This window comes from Halichoerus grypus, chromosome 3 (genome assembly GCF_964656455.1).
Source record: "Halichoerus grypus chromosome 3, mHalGry1.hap1.1, whole genome shotgun sequence".
NCBI classification, from domain to species: Eukaryota; Metazoa; Chordata; class Mammalia; order Carnivora; family Phocidae; genus Halichoerus; species Halichoerus grypus.
In genome coordinates this window covers 64,896,206-64,914,779 of record NC_135714.1, presented here as the reverse complement: position 1 = coordinate 64,914,779, position 18,574 = coordinate 64,896,206, and the positions used below count along the sequence as shown (strand labels likewise).

The 18,574-nt window shown below is 38.7% G+C and overlaps 1 protein-coding gene across 2 annotated transcripts in view; it reads left to right on the top strand.

The window, feature by feature from the left end:
• PRKG2 (protein kinase cGMP-dependent 2) overlaps positions 1–18,574 on the top strand; it is a 107,090-nt gene that overhangs the window by 50,120 nt on the left and 38,396 nt on the right. Inside the window, exon 9 of one of the 2 annotated variants that reach the window (XM_036070545.2) lies at positions 9,361–9,429. The exons of the other annotated variant lie outside the window; for it this stretch is intronic. Within the exon in view, the coding sequence (XP_035926438.1) occupies positions 9,361–9,429 (69 nt within the window). The remainder of the gene's footprint in view (positions 1–9,360; positions 9,430–18,574) is intronic. 2 annotated transcript variants of the gene reach the window in all.

The window sequence follows — 18,574 nt, the reverse complement described above, 5'->3', positions numbered from 1 at the left end:
AGCAGGGAGCCCAATGTGGGACTCGATCCCAGGACCCTGGGATCATGATCTGAGCCAGTCAGATGCTGGTTAAGGCAGATGCTTAACCAATTGAGCCACCCAGGTGCCCCTAAAAATTTCATTGTTATGCATGAAATAAGTGGACTAATTTTGAACGAAAAGAAATGGGGAAAGCTTAAATTTGCTAGTGAAAATAAAATTGGTGTTCTATTAGAATCTTTAGTTGAAAAGAGTGTCAAAGAAAGAGACTAAAAACACTACATCAAAAACTAATGGTGTAATGTATGGTGATTAACATAACATAATAAAAAAAAAGAAAGACTAAAGACATGAGAATTATAATTTTCCTTTAAGAATAAGTTTTTTATATTTCCAAGGTTTGAAATATTGCCATTTTCCCCTTCTTAAAAAATTATTGAATAATGACTACATATTTTGTGTGCTTTAAAATCATTATGCCAAAAGCAATATTTCCTTAAGAATTTTTATCAGCTCATTTTACAAGTTTTAGAAACAACTCAAAATAGTGTGTATGTTGGGGAGGGGGAAAGATGGCGGAGGAGTAGGGGACCCTATTTCAACTGGTCCCCGGAATTGACCTGGATGTCTACCAGACCACTCTGAGCACCCACGAAACCAGCCTGAGATGTAAGAAGATCTGGATCTCTACAACAGAATATCGCAGGCGGTTGGTTTTGAGGTACCAAGCGGGGAGCTGTGATTCCGCGGGCAGATATCGGAGGATAAACGGCAGCGGGAGGGTGCCTGGCCGTGGGGATCCTACACCACCGTTGAGCGACAGCCTTGCGCCCTGCGGATGGGGCGCAGACTTGCAGACCGGTAGTGGCGGGGAAAGGACTTTAGGGCAGCCCCCGGGGTGGAAACCCAGAGCGGCGGGGTCACGCCTGCGAACTGCAGCCCCCGGGACGGAAACCCGGAGCGGCGGGGTTGCGTGCGCGCAAACTGGGAGCGGCTGGCGGTTTTAGAAGCACAAAGGGCAGAGACGTGCTCCGACCTGGAGGCGGGACTGGGAGCGCTGCAGAGGGGCGCACAACCCAGGACACTGCAGTTTATAGCAGCACGGACAGAAACGGAGACGGTGTGACCTGGAGAGCTCACCGAAGAATAAGACTGCGATCTCTCTGCTCTGAGGCAGAGGGTTGGAAACGGTCTCTTCTGCTCTGACTCGCAGAGGAGACGTGGAAAGCCGCCAGGGAAAGCTGCCAGATAAAAAAGCCCCCAAAACTGATTCCCACTGAGCCCATCCCCTGCCACAGGGGCACAGGGCAACTCCGCCCAAACAGGGTTGCCTGAGTAACAGCGCGGCAGGCCCCTCCCACAGAAGACAGGCTGGGAAAACAAGAGGCCAGCATCCCTAAGGTCCCAAGAAAACAGGGGCATCTTGCTTGGGTTCTGGTCAATAATCTGGACTCTATACATTCCCTCAAACACCCATCAACAGAATGACTAGGAGGAGGAGCCCCCAAAATAGAAAAAACTCAGAGATTATGACTTATGCTGCAGATTTACAAATGGATGCAGATATAACCAAGATGTCGGAGATGGAATTCAGGCTAGCAATTGTGAAGACAATGGCTAGAATGGAGAAATCAATTAATGGCAACATAGAGTCTCTGAGGGCAGAAATGAAAGGTGAATTGGCAGAACTTAAAAATGCTATCAATGAGATCCAACCCAATCTAGATAATCTAACAGCTAGGGTAACTGAGGCAGAAGAGAGAATAAGCGACCTGGAAGACAATATAATAGATAAAAAGGGAAAAGAGGAGGCCAGGGAAAAACAACTCAGAATCCATGAAAATAGAATCAGAGAAATAAGTGACACCATGAAGCGTTCCAATGTCAGAATAATTGGAATCCCGGAGGGAGTGGAGAGAGAGAGAGGACTAGAAGATGTATTTGAGCAAATCGTAGCTGAGAACTTCCCTAATCTGGGGAATGAAACAAACATTCGAGTCCTAGAGGCAGAGAGGACCCCTTCTAAGATCAAGGAAAACAGGCCAACACCCTGGCATGTAATAGTAAAACTTGCAAATCTTAGAACCAAGGAAACCATCTTAAGGGCAGTTAGGGGGAAGAGATTCCTTACGTACAGAGGGAGGAACATCAGAATAATGTCAGACCTATCCACAGAGACCTGGCTAGCCAGAAAGGCCTGGCAAGACACATTCAGGGTACAAAATGAGAAGAACATGCAGCCAAGAATACTTTATCCAGCAAGGCTTTCATTTAGAATGGATGGAGAGATGCAGAGCTTCCACGACTGGCAGAAACTGAAAGAATATGTGACCACTAAGCCGGCCCTGCAAGAAATATTAAGGGGGATTCTATAAAAGGAGAAAGACCCCAAGAGTGATATACAACAGAAATTTACAGGAACAATCTATAAAAACAACGCCTTCACAGGCAACATGATGACAATTAATTCATATCTTTCAATAATCACTCTCAACGTGAATGGCCTAAATGCTCCCATAAAACGGCACAGGGTTGCAGATTGGATAGAAAGACAGTACCCATCTATAGGCTGTGTACAAGAGACTCATTTTGAACCTAAAGATACATCCAGACTGAAAGTGAAGGGATGGAGATCCATCTTCCATGCCAGCGGACCTCAAAAGAAAGCTGGGGTAGCAATTCTTATATCAGACAAATTAGATTTTAAACTAAAGTCTGTAAGTAGAGACACAGAAGGACACTATATCATTCTTACAGGGTCTATCCAACAAGAAGATCTAACAACTGTAAATATCTATGCCCCCAACATGGGAGCAGCCATCTATATAAGCCAACTGTTAACCAAAATAGAGTCATATTGATAACAATACGTTAATTGTAGGAGACCTCAATACTCCACTCTCAGCAATGGACAGATCATCTAAGCAGAAAATCAACAAGGAAACAAGAGCTTTGAATGATACATTGGACCAGATGGACCTCATAGATATTTACAGAACATTCCACCCCAGAACAACAGAATACTCATTCTTCTCGAGAGCACATGGAACTTTCTCCAGAATAGACCATATACTGGGTCACAAATCAGGTCTCAACCAATACCAGAAGATTGAGATTATTCCCTGCATATTCTCAGACCACAATGCTCTAAAACTGGAACTCAATCACAAGAAAAAATTTGGCAGCAATTCAAACACTTGGAAGCTAAAGACCACTCTGCTCAAGAATGTTTGGGTCAACCAAGAAATCAAAGAAGAACTTAAACAATTCATGGAAATCAATGAGAATGAAAACATATCGGTCCAAAACCTATGGGATACTGCAAAGGCAGTCCTAAGGGGGAAATACATAGCCATCCAAGCCTCACTCAAAAAAATAGAAAAATCCAGAATTCACCAACTAACTCTACACCTTAAAGAACTAGAGAAAAAGCAACAAATGAAGCCTAAGCCATGCATTAGAAGAGAAATAATTAAAATTAGAGCAGAAATCAATGAATTAGAAACCAGAAACACAGTAGATCAGATCAACGAAACTAGAAGTTGGTTCTTTGAAAGAATTAATAAGATTGATAAACCATTGGCCAGACTTATCCAAAAGAAAAGAGAAAGGACCCAAATTAATAAAATATGAATGAAAGGGGAGAGATCATGACTAACACCAAGGAAATAGAAACAATTATTAGAAATTATTATCAACAACTATATGCCAATAAACTGAGCAATCTGGATGAAATGGAGGCCTTCCTGGAAACCTATAAGCTGCCAAGACTGAAACAGGAAGAAACTGACAACCTGAATAGGCCAATAACCAGTAACGAGATGGAAGCAGTGATCAAAAACCTCCCAAAAAACAAGAGTCCAGGGCCTGATGGATTCCCTGGGGAATTCTACCAAACATTCAAAGAAGAAATAATACCTATTCTCCTGAAGCTGTTTCAAAAAATAGAAACAGAAGGAAAACTTCCAAACTCATTCTATGAAGCCAGCATTACCTTAATCCCCAAACCAGGCAAAGACCCCATCAAAAAGGAGAATTTCAGACCGATATCCCTGATGAATATGGATTCCAAAATCCTCAACAAAATCCTAGCTAATAGGATCCAACAATACATTAAAAGGATCATCCACCACGACCAAGTGGGATTTATCCCCGGGATGCAAGGGTGGTTCAACATTCGCAAATCAATCAGTGTGATAGAACACATTAATAAGAAGAGGGAGAAGAACCATATGGTCCTCTCAATTGATGCAGAAAAAGCATTTGACAAAATACAACATTCTTTCCTGATTAAAACTCTCCAGAGTATAGGGATAGAGGGAACATTCCTCAAGCTCATAAAATCCATCTATGAAAAACCCACAGTGAATATCATCCTCAATGGGAAAAAGCTGAGAGCCTTTCCCTTAAGATCAGGAACACATCAAGGATGCCCACTCTCGCCACTATTGTTCAACATAGTAGTAGAAGTCCTAGCAACAGCAGTCAGACAACAAAAAGAAATAAAAGGTATTCAAATTGGCAAAGAAGAAGTCAAACTCTCTCTTTTCGCAGACGACATGATACTTTATGTGGAAAACCCAAAAGACTCCGCTCCCAAATTACTGGAACTCATCCAGCAATTCAGTAATGTGGCAGGATACAAAATCAATGCACAGAAATCAGTTGCTTTCTTATACACTAACAATGCAATTGTAGAAAGAGAAATTAGAGAAACGATTCCATTTACAATAGCACCAAAAACCATAAGATAACTCGGAATAAACCTAACCAAAGAGGTAAAGGATCTATACTCTAGGAACTACAGAACACTCATGAAAGAAATTGAAGAAGACACAAAAAGATGGAAAAATATTCCATGCTCATGGATCAGAAGAATAAACATTGTTGAAATGTCTATGCTACCCAGAGCAATCTATACCTTCAATGCCATCCCAATCAAAATTCCAATGACAGTTTTCAAAGTGCTGGAACAAGCAATCCTAAAATTTGTATGGAATCAGAAAAGACCCCGAATCGCCAAGGAAATGTTGAAAAAGAAAAACAAAGCTGGGGGCATCACGTTGCCCGATTTCAAGCTATATTACAAAGCTGTGATCACCAAGACAGCATGGTACTGGCACAAAAACAAACATATAGACCAATGGAACAGAATAGAGAACCCGGATATGGACCCTCAACTCTATGGTCAAATAATCTTTGACAAAGCAGGAAAAAACATGCAATGGAAAAAAGACAGTCTCTTCAATAAATGGTGCTGGGAAAATTGGACAGCCACATGCAGAAGAATGAAACTCGACCATTCTCTAACACCATTCACAAAGATAAACTCAAAGTGGATGAAAGACCTCAATGTGAGACAGGAATCCATCAAAATCCTAGAAGAGAACATAGGCAGTAACCTCTTTGACATCGCCCACAGCAACTTCTTTCAAGATACATCTCCAAAAGCTAGTGAAACAAAAGCAAAAATGAACTTTTGGGACTTCATCAAGATAAAAAGCTTCTGCACAGCAAAGGAAACAGTCAACAAAACAAAGAGGCAACCGACAGAATGGGAGAAGATATTTGCAAATGACACTACAGATAAAGGGCTGGTATCCAAGATCTATAAAGAACTTCTCAAACTCAACACCCAAAAAACAAATAATCAAGTCAAAAAGTGGGCAGAAGATATGAAAAGACACTTCTCTGAAGAAGACCTACAAATGGCTAACAGACACATGAAAAAATGTTCATCATCATCAGCTATCAGGAAATCCAAATCAAAACCACACTGAGATACCACCTTACACCAGTTAGAATGGCAAAAATGGACAGGGAAAGAAACAACAAATGTTGGAGAGGTTGTGGAGAGAGGGCAACCCTCTTACACTGTTGGTGGGAATGCAAGTTGGTACAGCCACTTTGGAAAACAGTGTGGAGGGTCCTCAAAAATTTAAAAATAGAGCTACTCTATGACGCAGCAATTGCACTCCTGGGTATTTATCCCAAAGACACAGATGTAGTGAAAAGAAGGGCCATATGCACCCCAATGTTCATAGCAGCAATGTCCACAATAGCCAAACTGTGGAAAGAGCCGAGATGGCCTTCAACAGATGAATGGATAAAGAAGATGTGGTCCATATACACAATGGAATATTACTCAGCCATCGGGAAAGATGAATACCCAACTTTTACATCAACATGGATGGGACTGGAGGAGTTTATGCTAAGTGAAATAAGTCAAGCAGAGAAAGTCAATTATCATATGGTTTCACTTATTTGTGGAACATAAGGAATAGCATGGAGGACATTAGGAGAAGGAAGGGAAAAATGGGGGGGGGGATTGGAGGGAGAGATGAACCATGAAGGACTATGGACTCTGAGAAACAAACAGGGTTTTAAAGGGGATGGGGGAGGGGGGATTGGTTAGCCCGGTGATGAGTATTAAGGAGGGCACGTACTGCATGGAACACTGGGTGTTATACGAAAACAATGGATCGTGGATCACCACATCAAAAACCAATGATGTATTGTATGGTGACTAACATAACATAATAAAATTAAAAAAAATAAATTAATTAAAAAAAATAGTGTGTATGAAACTTCTACCTGAACCTTACGTCTTTTGATGGATGAGGTTATCTACTCTTAATCTAACTTATGGAAGAAATATTTATAAAGATCAAAAAATGTCTCAGGAGACACTGTGTACTTCCTGGGACTCAGAAAACAACCTCAAGTAAAAAAAACAACAACACATTTTCTTAAATATAAATGACTTTAGGGGCACCTGGGTGGCTCAGTCATTGGGCATCTGCCTTCGGCTCAGGTCGTGATCCCAGGGTACTGGGATCGAGTCCCACATTGGGCTCCCCGCTCTGCGGGAAGCCTGCTTCTCCCTCCCCCACTCCCCCTGCTTGTGTTCCCTCTCTTGCTGTGTCTCTCTCTCTGTCAAATAAATAAATAAAAATCTTTAAAAAAAATAAATAACTTTATAAAAGATCAAATTAGAGTTTTGAATTGCTTCTCATCCTTTTGACTAAGATCAAGTGTAGAGTTTTGAGCAATACTTTTTTTGGAGTTACGTATGTTTTTAAAGGACTATTTGAAATTAGTTGAGACATCACTTAAACTTTATGTTATTACTAAATGGTTTTTATTTCCAATTTGTGCTTATAGAAATGAGTATTATTTCTGTTCACTTTCTTCCTTTTAAATTTTTGTCATGACATGCCAGTTTTCTGATTTGTATGTGATGATAATATTAAGTATAGAGCAAAGAAAAGGTGTTCATAAATTACTGGGAGACAAATTTGATTATTTAAAAATTATGAAGCTCTTATTTTTAATGGAAAAACTGTTTAAACTTAGTAAGTTAGATTATGGTTATTTTGTAAACAATTTAAAAATGGAATTTAAAGACAAGCTAAAATGTTTTTTTCCCATTTTCTAGCTCATAATTAACTTGTTTCAACAACAGGGAAATTGTCCTTTTTAATTTTTTTGGTTGTGACAATATGAATAGGTTCATGTAATATAATTATGTAATATTGTTATTCAAAACTTCAATGTATTTGTTCTTAACATTACTAGATTCTTTTTCTCATACCTCCAAAAAAAAACAACTAAAGTTTGAAAGTGCAGAGAACTTTATAAATGCACCGTAAGAGTCAAAGAGCTCTTGAAAGAAATACGCTGTCTGATTTTGCTGGACCTGAAATAATTTATGCTATATGTTGCAGCCAGCCAATTTTAGTGTTTTCCCATGAGAAACATGGGAATTTGTATTTAATATAGATACCCAACTCCCCAGGCATTTGGAAGCATAAAGCTAAAATCAAGGAAAAGGAGCATTGGATACAAATATTTTTACATTTTTGTTCATTTCTTTGCTATCACTTTCTAGGGCCACTGATGGTGACTCAATATTCCTTATAGTCTGTGTATTTCAGGGACTTGACATTAATTAGTCCCAGGAGTTCTTGCAACATTTTATGGGCAAAAATTTATCCATGGCACTTACACAGTTATTATGAAAGAAACATATGTGTATTTATAAACCCTAATATTTATAAAGTGTTTGCAGAGAATATTCCTAGTCAGTCTTGACACTGACAAGTGAAAGGGATGCCATACCTTTGTTTTTCTGAACTCACAAATCAAATTGGCTCATATCTAAGATCATATGTATATGCATATGTATGTGTATATGTATATCTATCTCTACATACAGATATAGATGTCTACACACATACAAGTTGAGTACAGGCTACCCAGCTCTCAGCTCAAAAGCTCATCAAGCTGGAATGTTTTCACTAATGTCTTCTAGCAAGGACCCTATAAATTTGGGAGGAACTATGGGTTATATCAGAAGGACCCTGGATATTAGCTATGTGGATAAGGGACTTCTTTGGAATGAGAAATGGGTCACCAAGTTTTTCCTATTCCATCACTAAGGGAAGAAGAAGGCACTATATATATACTTTGTGTGATGCCATTTTTGATGAAGATGCTTAGAGCAGTCTCAGTCTCCTTGTTCCTCCCAGTTACCTTAAATGAATCTCACAGCACTGGGTACCATCTGGGTGTACCATTTTTCGGTGTCTTTAGTTTGTAACTTATAGAGGAGGAAACTAATACAAATAAAGGTCTCTCAAGAAATACTTTACCCAGTGCTTGGCCTATTGGTATCCTTTAGGTCATTAAGTTTACAGTCATTAGGTCATATGTCATAATTCATTGTATCTAGGATATCAATTGTGAGATGCACCAATTATATTATGTACCCTTGAGAAAGAAAGACAGTGCTATTAATTACAATATGATTCATCATCAATTGTAGGACATGCTCTGATTTCAGAGATTTTAGTGGAAAATGTACATCTTAGGCTTTATGAAATTAAAGTATTTTCGTGTTTATTTAAATCATTGGGTGATATGGTACTCAAAACACTTTCTTTGGGCTTTATTCTTGATTGTTTTTTTTTTATTCTATGTTAATTACTTGAATGTTTTCCCAGTAAATTTTTTTGATCTGTTAATTTCAGTTTTGGCTGCTTATAATTAGCAATTCCCACTTGATCACAGGAGAGGTATTTTATTTTGTCTGAAACAAAGCCCAGAAGGAGATTCCATAGACAGTCACAGTCACTGATTCCTCTCTGTTCCCAGTGCAGTTATCTTGTCTGAATTCCTTGCATACGTAACCTTTATTGGGACACATTTCCAGTCCTTTTTTGGAAAGGGATGGAGTATACGTTATGATGTTAAAAAAAAAAAAAAAGCAGTCTTTGGAAGGTTTAAGTGATGGTGTTTCATAAAAAAGTAGATTCTCTAATAAAAATGGATGTTTAATTTCTAACGGTGGAAAATTGACTTCCCTGTTTCTGTCTGCAGTGAGGATGTCAGATCAGCTAACATTATTGCTGAAGAAAATGATGTGGCATGCCTAGTTATAGATCGAGAGTGAGTATGCTGATGTTGTCGGAGAAGGTAGGCTGCGGCCACCTTTGAAGACTTGGCCTTCTGTTACTCCAAGGGCCCATCTGTCTTCTCATTCATCATCACTTAGAAATGCTGGCCAATCCTCAGCTGCGAGTGCATTCTATTAAAATTCATGGGGAGGAACTGGGCCTTCTGATCTGAATCTGTCTGGGGTAGTGGTAGATGCTTGCAGGCTAAATATTTTGTGTGCAAAGTTTGTACATAAATATCAATGATAGACTGATTTAAATTCTTCATCTTCCAGAGGAATAAGCTTATTAGTACTCTTGGATTTTTTTCCCAACACAATATAGTGAACAATTCCATAATTTATTTCTAAAATGCTCTAAGCAGTCAAAAATTTTTTTGAATAAAACCTATCTCTCTTGAACATAATATAAAATAGCCATTAGCTCTACATATTTCCAGAGAAGGTTTAATTTAACATTTGTAGTAAGTTGCAAGTGGTGTGTGTTAATATTAATCTCTAAATGTCTCAGGTTGTTTTTCAGAAAAAGTCTTACCTTGTGTCCTTAATTCATTTCAAATCATATTTGAATCTGGCCCTTCGGGTCTCTCATTAATCAGTTGTAGGTTTACTGATTTTCTAGATATAATAAAGGAAATTCAAATATACCAAAGCTAGGCCATTGTCTAAGAAATGTCTTAGTGTAGTCAAAGAAATAGGGCATACTCATATGAAATATTAGCAAAAAATAGTAAAATGATAAGAAATATCACAAGGGAGTATGTAGTTGATTGCTAATTGAACATAGCATTCATATTGAACATAGAATTATGGAGATTTAGAACTGGAAAGAACTTTAGAATATTTAAAAAATCTTTGTATTATGGAAAATTTCACATATATTAAAAAGCAGACAGGATAGTATTATGAACCCCATAATGCAAGTTCAAAAATTATCAATTAATGCCTTATCTGTATCACTTTGCTACCCCCTCCCTGCCTTCTCCATACTATTTTCAAGCAAATTCCAAACATAAAATTATTTCATCTATAGATTTTAGTAGCATCTCTAAAAGATAAATGTTACTTAAAATACATGACCACAATAACATTAACACACCCAGTTAGCAATAATTCTTTTTTATTTATTATTTGTAATCAAGATATAATTGATACATAACTTTAAATTACTTTTAGGTGTGCAACATAATGATTTGAAAGATGTATATATTGCAAAATGACCACTGCAGTCAGTCTAGTTAGCATCCATCACCACACATAGAACAATAATTCTTAATATCACTTCAAATTATTTTAATCTCTCTCTCATGGATAAGAAGAGGAAGTCCCGGATCGGTAAAGAGTTGCCCCAGCATTGCCATCTGTGATGGAGCACAGATTTCTCTCAGAGTTCTTTCCACTGTGCCATTTGGCTCCCATAGCATGTGTTCAGAAAGAGGAGTGGGCAAGGTTTTTTTTTTTAGGTGAGGAAATGGTGCTTAAAAATTAATAGGAATTTTTCAGGCAAATGGGAAATGTAGAAGTCTCTCCAGGTGAAGTATAACTTAAAAACAAAGGCATGGGGGCCAGAAAGTGCAAAATATGTTCAGATAAAGGTAATCTTTGGATGCCAGCTCACAAATGGAAAATATATTGGTACAGTATTGTCCTGATAATGCATTGTTTTGTGTATGAGTTCATTAAAATTATATGCATGCACTAAATAGCATTAGCTGTGCAGTAGAATCTTATAAATTGCTTTGAAACTCTGGGACTAAAAATATGACAAAAAGGAAGAACTCCTTTCCTTTTTCTTCATTGTAACCACACAAGCAAGTTTTTATACAATATCTCATGTATTCATAATCCCCAAAAAGGATGCAAGGATTTTGTAGAGTTTATATATTATTTGGAAGTTTATGATTTTAAAATGTTCCATTTACATGTATACAGCTGAGATTCTGTAGTGTACAGAGTATTGTATTAGGCTCGAGACTTAAAAAATTACATGAATTTATTCTATGGGTGAGAAAAGCTGAATATCAGGTATGACCAGGTTGACCTACATCCTGGATTTCCTGGATAGTTCTTGTTGTCCCAGCATATTTGTTATTGGCACCACCTTTCACTCTGAAAAGTATTCAGCTTGAATGGCGAATTATATCATCATCATAGTTATGACTAATAGACTAGGTTAAGATCCCATGATAATTCTCCCACAGTATCCTATATACCCTTATATCATCATTCACATTATACTTAATTGCTTTATTTAACATCTGTCTTCCCAGTCTTCTGTAAGCTTCATGAGAACAGAAACATTTTCTTGTTCACTGCTTTTGCAAGGCCAGCAAATGACCTAGTCCTTGGCAGACGGGAAGGGCTCCACATGTTGGCTGAATAAAGGGCACCATCCTTGCAATGAAATGTAGTGACTGAAAGCCTTTGGCTCTTTATTTCTTCTTTCCTAATGCATTGTTTTCAAAATGCATAGAATGAATACATTGCAAGGAGGAGAGTTAGTTTTCCTATTTTTAGAATGTAATAAAATGTGCAAAATGGCAGTAGCTCTGAATATGTGGGGAGTGTTATTTGTGACATCTCCATCATTGGTTGTTGGGATAGCTCTCAAAGGAAGTGATTACATCTCATGCTGTACCATCAAAGTGATTATAGGCTGTTTGTTACAGCTAGCATGTTGTAGCCATTTAAATTTGCTTTAACTTGAGTTTGTGAAGAATTTCTAGGGACCTGGGATGCCCGTGTAAGCCTACATTTTAAACATGAGATTTGTTTACGGTACTTTAATTAGTTTAACAGCAGGCCAATAATGGTGACATAGAATAAATAAAAGCAAAATAAAGTACAAGAAGTATTTCTCTTTTACTTGAAAATTTCAACTATTGGAAATTTGAAATTTCATGGCAATACTCTTGTTTCTCACTACTCTACAGTCAATGAAGGACAGTCCACAGAGGAGGATAGAAAAGAGGGCAGAGTAGATCTGAAGGGAAAAATGGAAAATACCCAGCATGGTATATAAGATCTGCTTAATAATGGAAATGTAGGTTGGTGGCCAGTTCAATGTGGGTAGAGGTCTTCAGGGCTAGGCAGGCAACAGATGGCAACAGTACAGTAATGAGACGGGTCTGGTTTATTAGTTCTAGGTGTTTTGAGGTCAATTTTCATTCCTTTCATTTTGCTATGCTCAGGTGCTTAAGATTCAGCAAGATTAAAGCATAGTTTCTAGAAGGATACTATTTTGCAGTAAGGAAGAGAACTACTCTAAAAATCACAAATTGAGGTAGATTGTCTAGTGTAGGGATGGGGAAGCATTGAAAAGATAATCAAGAAAATATATTTCACTTGGTGAGGAAGGCGATTCTTTATTTCTCATGGGCAAGGCTGTGATTAAGAATTCCCACAAACAATGTAGTGAAATTAGATGACACCACACACGTCTGATTTGTGGAGGCGAGAGTGGTCAAGGGAAGATGTTGGCTGAGCCTCAGAGAACCACTGAGATAAAGTAAAAAAAAATGGATTTAATTATGAAGGAATGTAAAATGAGGAGTATTATCAAGGGAAAAGAAAAGAAAAATTTTCTCCTTGAGGAGCAAGATGGCGGAGGAGTAGGAGACCTTAATTTCGTCTGGTCCCAGGAATTCAGCTAGATATGGATCAAACCATTCTGAACACCTACGAACTCAACAGGAGATCGAAGAAAAGAATAGCAGCAACTCTCTGAACAGAGAAGCGACCACTTTCTGGAAGGTAGGACGTGCAGAGAAGTGAATCCGAGGCGATATTCGGGAGGATAGATGGCGGGGGAGGGAGCCTCCATCAGCCACTACCAGCAAGTGATAGAGCTGCGGAGCACAAAATCGGAACTTTTAGAAGTCAGCTCCGCTGAGGGACGTTGCTCCGGTGGCTAATCGGGGGGTTGGAACCCTCGCTGGGACAGTGTGGTCTCAGGACCCTCGGGGTCACAGAAAGACCGGGGGTGCCTGAGTGCGGCAGAGCTCCCAGGTATCAGAGCGGGGAAGCTGGCTGCGGAAACGGAGCCAAGGAGTGGGCTCTAGCTCGGGGTTGCCATAAACCGTGGTCCACGGCACAGTCAGGCCACTGCTCTTCCAGCAGGGGACCCAACAAGCGACAGATCCGGGGAAACTCCCCTTCCTTCTCGGGGAGGAGCAGTGCGGGAGTGCACCACAGGGATCGGCTGGGTTTGGAGACTCCACACGGGGTCGTGTGCCAGAGATAGAAACGCTCGGTCACAGGCTGGGTGAGCACGGAGTGCAGCTGGAGACCGGGGAGATGGGAGTGAGTGACTGCTTTTCTCTGGAGGCGCACTGAGGAGCGGGGCCCTGAGTTCTCGGCTCCTCCAGGGCAGAGATTGGGAGGCCGCCATTTTCACGCTCGTCCTCCAAAGCTGTATGGAAAGCTTGCAGGGAACAAAAGCTCCCGAGAGCAAACCCGAGCAGATTACTTAGCCCGGGACCGGCAAGGGCAGGGCAATTCCGCCTCCGGCAAAAACATTTGGGAACCACGGCAACAGGCCCCTCCCCCAGAAGATCAGCAAGAACAGCCAGCCAAGACCAAGTTTACTGATTAATGAGAACGGCAGAACTCCAGCACTAGGGGAATACTGCACATAGAATTCATGGCTTTTTCCCCATGATTCTTTAGTCTTTCAAAGTAAATTTTCTTAATTTTCTTTTTTTCTTTTCTTTTTTTTTTTTTTGGATTTTTCTTTTTCCCTTTTTCAAACAACATCTTATCACTCCCCTTTTTAAAAAATCTTTTTTTATTTTTCATTTTTAGAGTCATATTCTATTCCCTTCATAGTAGTTAACCTTACTTTTGGTATATATATATAAGTTGTTCTCTCTTTAAAATTTGGGGATTTAGTTTCTTCTAATAGACCAAAATATACCCTAAATCTCTAGTGTATGGCTTTGTTCTAGTCTCCTGCCTGATCACATTCTCTCCCTTTTTTTTTAATCCTCTTTTTTCTTTTTTCAACCAACTTCTTATCAATTCCTTTTATAAAATCTTTTATAATTTTCATCTTTAAAGTCATAGTCCATCCCTTCATCGTATTTACCCTTATTTTTGTACATTATATTATGTAAGTTTCTCTTTCTTTAAAATTTTGGGAGGCACTTTCTTCTAACAGACCAAAATACGCCCCAAATCTAGTGTGTGGCACTGATCTATGCACCAGCCTGATCATATTTGATCATATTCTGGTTTTTTTGTTGTTGTTCTTTTTTATTTATCCTTTTCTTTTTCTTTTTTTTTTTTTCTTTTTTCTTTCTTTCCCTTTCTTTTCCCCCGGTTTCAGGTCTCTTCTGATTTGTTTAGTGTATATTTTTCTGGGGTCATTATTACCCTGTTCACATTTTGTTCTCTCATTCATCTATTCTCCTCTGGACAAAATGACAAGATGGAAAAAAATCACCTCAAAAAAAAGAACAAGAGGCAGTACCTACTGCCAGGACCTAATCAATATGGACATTAGTAAGATGTCAGAACTAGAGTTCAGAATGACGATTTTAAAGATACTAGCTGGGCTTGAAAAAGCATGGAAGTTATTAGAGAAACCCTTTCTGGAGAAATAAAAGAACTAAAATCTAACCAAGTTGAAATCAAAAAGGTTATTAATGAGGTGCAATAAAAAATGGAAGCTCTAACTGCTAGGATAAATGAGGCAGAAGAGAGAATTAGTGATATAGAAGATCAAATGATGGAAAATAAAGAAGCTGAGAAAAAGAGAGATAAACAACTATTGGATCACGAGGGCAGAATTCGAGAGATAAGTGATACCATAAGAAGAAACAATATTAGCATAATTGGGATCCCAGAAGAAGAAGAAAGAGGGTCAGAAGGTATATTGGAGGAAATCATATCAGAGAACTTCCCTAATTTGGGGAAGGAAACAGGCATCAAAATCCAGCAGGCACAGACCCCCCCTCAAAATCAATAAAAATAGGTCAACACCCTGACATCTAATAGTAAAACTTAGGAGTCTCAGAGACAAAGAGAAAATCCTGAAAGCAGCTCAGGACAAGAGATCTGTAACCTACAATGGTAGAAACATTAGATTGGCAACAGACCTATCCACAGAGACCTGGCATGCCAGAAAGGACTGGCATGATATATTCAGAGCACTAAATGAGAAAACTGTGCAGCCAAGAATACTATATCCAGCTAGGCTGTCACTGAAAATAGAAGGAGAGATAAAAAGCTTCCAGGACAAACAAAAACTAAAGGAATTTGCAAACACGAAACCAGCCCTACAAGAAATATTGAAAGGGGTCCTCTAAGCAAAGAGAGAGCCTAAAAGTAACATAGACCAGAAAGGAACACAGACAATATACAGTAACAGTCACCTTACAGGCAATACAGTGACACTAAATTCATATCTTTCAGTAGTTACCCTGAATGTAAATGGGCTAAATGCCCCAATCAAAAGACACAGGGTATCAGATTGGATGAAAAAATAAGACCCATCGATATGCTGTCTGCAAGAGACTCATTTTAGACCCAAAGACACCTCCAGATTGAAAGTGAGGGGGTGGAAAACCATTTACCATGCTAATGGACACCAAAAGAAAGCTGGGGTGGCAATCCTTGTATCAGACAAATTAGAAATAAAAGACATCCGAATCAGCAAAGAAGAAGTCAAACTCTCACTCTTTGCAGATGATATGATACTTTATGTGGAAAACCCAAATGATTCCACCCCAAAACTGCTAGAACTCATACAGGAATTCAGTAAAATGGCAGGATATAAAATCAATGCACAGAAATCAGTGGCATTCCTATACACCAACAAGACAGAAAAAAGAGAAATTAAGGAGTCGATCCCATTTACAATTGCACCCCAAACCATAAGATACCTAGGAATAAATCTAACCAAAGAGGCAAAGAATCTGTACTCAGAAAACTATAAAATACTCATGAAAGAAATTGAGGAAGACACAAAGAAATGGAAAAACGTTCCATGCTTATGGATTGGAATAACAAATATTGTGAAGTTGTCAATGCTACCTAGAGCAATCTACACATTTAATGCAATCCCTATCAAAATACCATCCACTTTTTTCAAAGAAATGGAACAAATAATCCTAAAATTTGTATGGAACCAGAAAAGACCCCTAATAGCCAGAGGAATGTTGAAAAAGAAAAGTAAAGCTGGTGGCATCACAATTCCAGACTTCAAGCTCTATTACAAAGCTGTCATCATTAAGACAGTATGGGACTGGCACAAAAACAGACACATAGATCAGTGGAACAGAATAGAGAGCCCAGAAATGGACCCTCAACTCTATGGTCAACTAATCTTTGACAAAGCAGGAAAGAATGTCCAATGGAAAAAAGACAGTCTCTTCAACAAATGGTGTTGGGAAAATTGGACAGCCACGTGCAGAAGAATGAAACTGGACCATTTCCTTACACCACACACAAAAATAGACTCAAAATGTTTGAAAGACCTGAATGTGAGACAGGAGTCCATCAAAATCCTAAAGGAGAACACAGGCAGCAACCTCTTCGACCTCAGCCACAGCAACTTCTTCCTAGAAACATCGCCAAAGGCAAGGGAAGCAAGGACAAAAATGAGCTATTGGGACTTCATCAAGATAAAAAGCTTTTGCACAGCAGAGGAAACAGTCAACAAAACCAAAAGACAACTGACAGAATGGGAGAAGATATTTGCAAATGACATCTCAGATAAAGGGCTAGTATCCAAAATCTATAAAGAACTTCTTAAACTCAATACCCAAAAAACAAATGATCCAATCAAGAAATGGGCAGAAGACATGAACAGACATTTGTCCAAAGAAGACATCCAAATGGCCAACAGACACATGAAAAAGTGCTCAACATCCCTCGGCATCAGGGAAATCCAAATCAAAACCTCAGTGAGATACCACCTCACACCAGTCAGAATGGCTAAAATTAACAAGTCAGGAAACGACAGATGTTGGCGAGAATGTAGAGAAAGGGGAACCCTCCTACACTGTTGGTGGGAATGCAAGCTGGTGCAGCCACTCTGGAAAACAGTATGGAAGTTCCTCAAAAAGTTGAAAATAGAGCTACCATACGACCCAGCAATTGAACTACTGGGTATTTACCCCAAAGATACAAATGTAGGGATCCGAAAGGGTACATGCACCCTGATGTTTATAGCAGCAATGTCCACAATAGCCAAACTATGGAAAGAGCCAAGATGTCCATCGATAGATGAATGGATAAAGAAGATGTGGCATATATATATACATATATGTATATGTGTGTGTGTGTGTGTGTGTGTATATATATATATATATATATATATATATATAATGGAATATTATGCAGCCATCAAAAGGAATATAATCTTGGCATTTGCAACGACATGGATGGAACTGGAGGGTATTATGCTGAGCGAAATAAGTCAATCAGAGAAAGACATGTATCATATGACCTCACTGATATGAGGAATTCTTAATCTCGGGAAACAATTGTGTGAATTGTGTAAGACTGTTGAATCACAGACCTTTACCTCTGAAACAAATAATACATTATATGTTTAAAAAAAAAAGAAGAAAGTAGGAAGGGAAAAATGAAGGGGGGGAATCAGAGGGGGAGATGAACCATGAGAGACTATGGACTCTGAGAAACAAACTGAGGGTTCTAGAGGGGAGGGTGGTGGGGGGATGGGTTAGCCTGGTGATGGGTATTAAAGAGGGCACTATTGAATGGAACACTGGGTGCTATACGCAAACAATGAATCATGGAACACTACATCAAAAACTAATGATGTAATGTATGGTGATTAACATAATAAAATAAAAGAAAAAAGAAAAATTTTTATCCTTGATTTTTAAAATAAATAGCTTAATTTGATGAAGTTAGGAAAATCTGCAACCCGTGTAACCTGTTGATTCAGTAAACAGATTATATAGACTATTTTCTTTCCACTATCTTCTTGAAAAAAATTGCTGGTTAACCTGAACCACAAGGCAGAAAACTACAGAAAGTTTTTCTCTTCTTTGCTTTCACAGACTTGAAGGATTAATTATATAACTTCTAATAGCTATTCTACATTTTTTGGCAACTTTACTGTAACCTGAATTATTGAAAAACCATTTCCAAAGCCATCAAAAATCA